At 60.1% G+C, this 2,417-nt stretch overlaps 1 protein-coding gene across 1 annotated transcript; it reads left to right on the top strand.

Annotated features, from left to right (window-relative positions):
* The first annotated feature begins 267 nt into the window (after positions 1-267).
* LOC125549482 (subtilisin-like protease 3) lies at positions 268-2,127 on the top strand. The gene is made up of 2 exons (XM_048712889.1): positions 268-462; positions 829-2,127. Exons 1-2 carry the CDS (start codon positions 268-270, stop codon positions 2,125-2,127), a joined length of 1,494 nt encoding a protein of 497 aa, XP_048568846.1.
* The last annotated feature ends 290 nt before the right edge of the window (positions 2,128-2,417 follow it).

Below are 2,417 nucleotides of genomic sequence, written 5' to 3'. Positions count from 1 at the left end.
CTCACAGCGGCAGAGCCGACGCCGTCCCCGGAGTACAAGACGTACATCATCCTTCTCAAGCCTCGAGCGGACGCCCAGGTCATGGACGACGATGCGCGCCAGGGCTGGTACCGGTCCTTCCTCCCCGACGACATGACCGCCCACGGCGAGCCGCGGCTCCTCCATTCGTACAAGACCATCTTTCACGGATTCGCCGCCTTGCTGACGGAGGAGGAGCTGGACGCCGCGTCCAGGAAACCCGGCTTCGGGCGCTGGTTCCCGGACGGGATGATGTACCCCACGACGACCCGCTCGCCCGAGTTCCTCGGCCTGAGGAAGGACGCCGGCTTGTGGGCGAAATCTAGCTACGGCAAAGGGATCATCATCGGGGTGATCGACTCCGGCATCGAGTCGCGCCATCCCTCGTTCGACGACGCCGGCATCTCGCCGCCGCCCGCCAGGTGGAAGGGCGCGTGCACGGGCGTGGACAAGGGCGTCCGCTGCAACAACAAGCTTATTGGCGTCAGGTCCTTGGTGGACTACAACCCTGCCGATGAGACCGGCCACGGCACGCACGTGGCGTCCATTGCGGTGGGCAACTTCGTGGCCAATGCCTCGTCGTCCCACGGACAGGCCGCTGAGACGGCCGCCGGGATCGCTCCGGGCGCACACTTGGCCGTTTATAAGGCGTGCAGAGCTACTGGATGCCTCCGTTCGAACGTAGTTCATGCGATTGATACGGCGGTGAGCGATGGGGTCGATGTGATCAACATCTCCCTCAGTACTAGGGCGGTACTACCGCTGGACAAAGACGTTGTGGCCATTGGCGCATTCCGTGCGGTGGCCAAGGGTGTCGTCTTTGTGACTTCTGCTGGCAACAAAGGCCCCAACCCGTCCACCATCAAGAACGATTCGCCGTGGGAGATCACGGTGGCCGCCGGGTCGGTGGACCGGAGGCTCGCCGCCGACTTTGTGCTGGAGTCGGGCGACCTAGTGGAAGGAGAGGCGCTGGTGCAGGGGGCCAACTCGACCGCTTACCAACCCCTTCACTACCCCGGTGAGGGTAACCTGTGCAAGAACGTGAGCGCCGACCGCACCAGGGGCCACATCCTGATATGCGATTATGCCCGGGTTAATGTTGATGCTCAGGCCCGCATCATCAAAAATCTCTACGACAATGGCGCGGCTCAAGTCGCGCTCATCGGCCGGGAGAGATCTGGTTTCACCTTGGGCTTCAAGGAGTACGGGTCCTCCGTCGTGCAGGAGCCCGCCGCCGTCGGCCGCAAGCTCAAGGACTACAGCCAGTACCCGGACTCCGCGGCACAGGTGTTCTTCAAGGGCACGCGGCTCGGCATCGGGCAGTCGCCCACGGTCGCGTACTTCTCTAGCCGTGGCCCGAGCCGCAACAACCCGCAAATCATGAAGCCCGACATCCTGGCGCCCGGGCTCAACATCCTCGCCGCCGCCACCGCGAGCCCAGACCGGGGGCCTTTCAGATTCAAGTCCGGAACATCGATGGCGGCGCCGCACGTCAGCGGCGTGGTCGCCCTTCTCAAGAGCTTGCACCCGGACTGGTCGCCGGCGGCCATCAGGTCAGCCATGATGACCACGGCCGATGACCTGGACAACGACGGCAACCGGATCATGAACGAGAAGCACCAGCCGGCGAGCGCCTTCGCTCTAGGCGCGGGGCACGTCAACGCCACGCGGGCCGTCGATCCGGGCCTCGTCTATGACCTGGAGGTCAGAGACTACGCTGGGTACGTTTGCCATCTTTTCGCCAAGCTCGACGACGACGACGACTACTACGCCCTGCAAGACATCATCCAGGACTTGAACTTGAATTGCAAGATCGTTCCCCCTGTGTCGGACGTCGACCTCAACTACCCGAACATCGTGGTGCCGGCCAACACCACGGTGCGGCGGACGCTGACGAACATGGGGCCCGTGGAGCAGTACACAGGCAGGCTGTCCATGGACCATGACGTGGGGCTGGATTTCTCGCCGAAGTCGCTGACCTTCTCGCGGCCCGGGGAGAAGCTCACCTTCCAAGTAAGCCATCATGGGGCCGAGGTTGCACAAGGATTCTTGATCTGGGAGTCGGATACGCACACGGTCCAAAGCCCACTCGTCGTCGTGCGTTCGTGAGCGGAAGTTGGACAGATCGAACATAAGAGATGGATGCTACTAGCTAGCTCCACTGTACAGCCTAAAAAAACTAGCTTTGAATCGCTTACACGATCAGAACAGGGCGAAGAAAAATCATAATTCAAACTTTTCAGTTAAAAAATTCTCAAAGATATGCACGTATACAATGATTTAATGTATACGTGTGTGAAATTTCGTGATAAAATACCATCCCATTGCGAGCTGCACAAAAAAAGTATCAAAATCATGGACTTTGAGAATTAACAGTTCCAAGTGTTGAAAAGTATAAT

The sequence above is a fragment of the Triticum urartu genome, chromosome 3, assembly GCF_003073215.2.
Source record: "Triticum urartu cultivar G1812 chromosome 3, Tu2.1, whole genome shotgun sequence".
Taxonomy (NCBI): domain Eukaryota; kingdom Viridiplantae; phylum Streptophyta; class Magnoliopsida; order Poales; family Poaceae; genus Triticum; species Triticum urartu.
The sequence above is the reverse complement of the archived record's forward strand: the minus strand, read 5'-3'. Positions and strand labels throughout refer to the sequence as shown.

What these genes read in the sequence shown, in the direction of transcription:
- LOC125549482 (XM_048712889.1), top strand. Translation starts at nt 268, where the DNA reads ATGATGTACCCCACGACGACCCGCTCGCCCGAGTTCCTCGGCCTGAGG. An exon ending in GGAAGGGCGCGTGCACGGGC is followed by an intron (nt 463 to 828) that starts GTGGACAAGGGC and finishes GCGGTGGCCAAG; the next exon opens with GGTGTCGTCTTTGTGACTTC.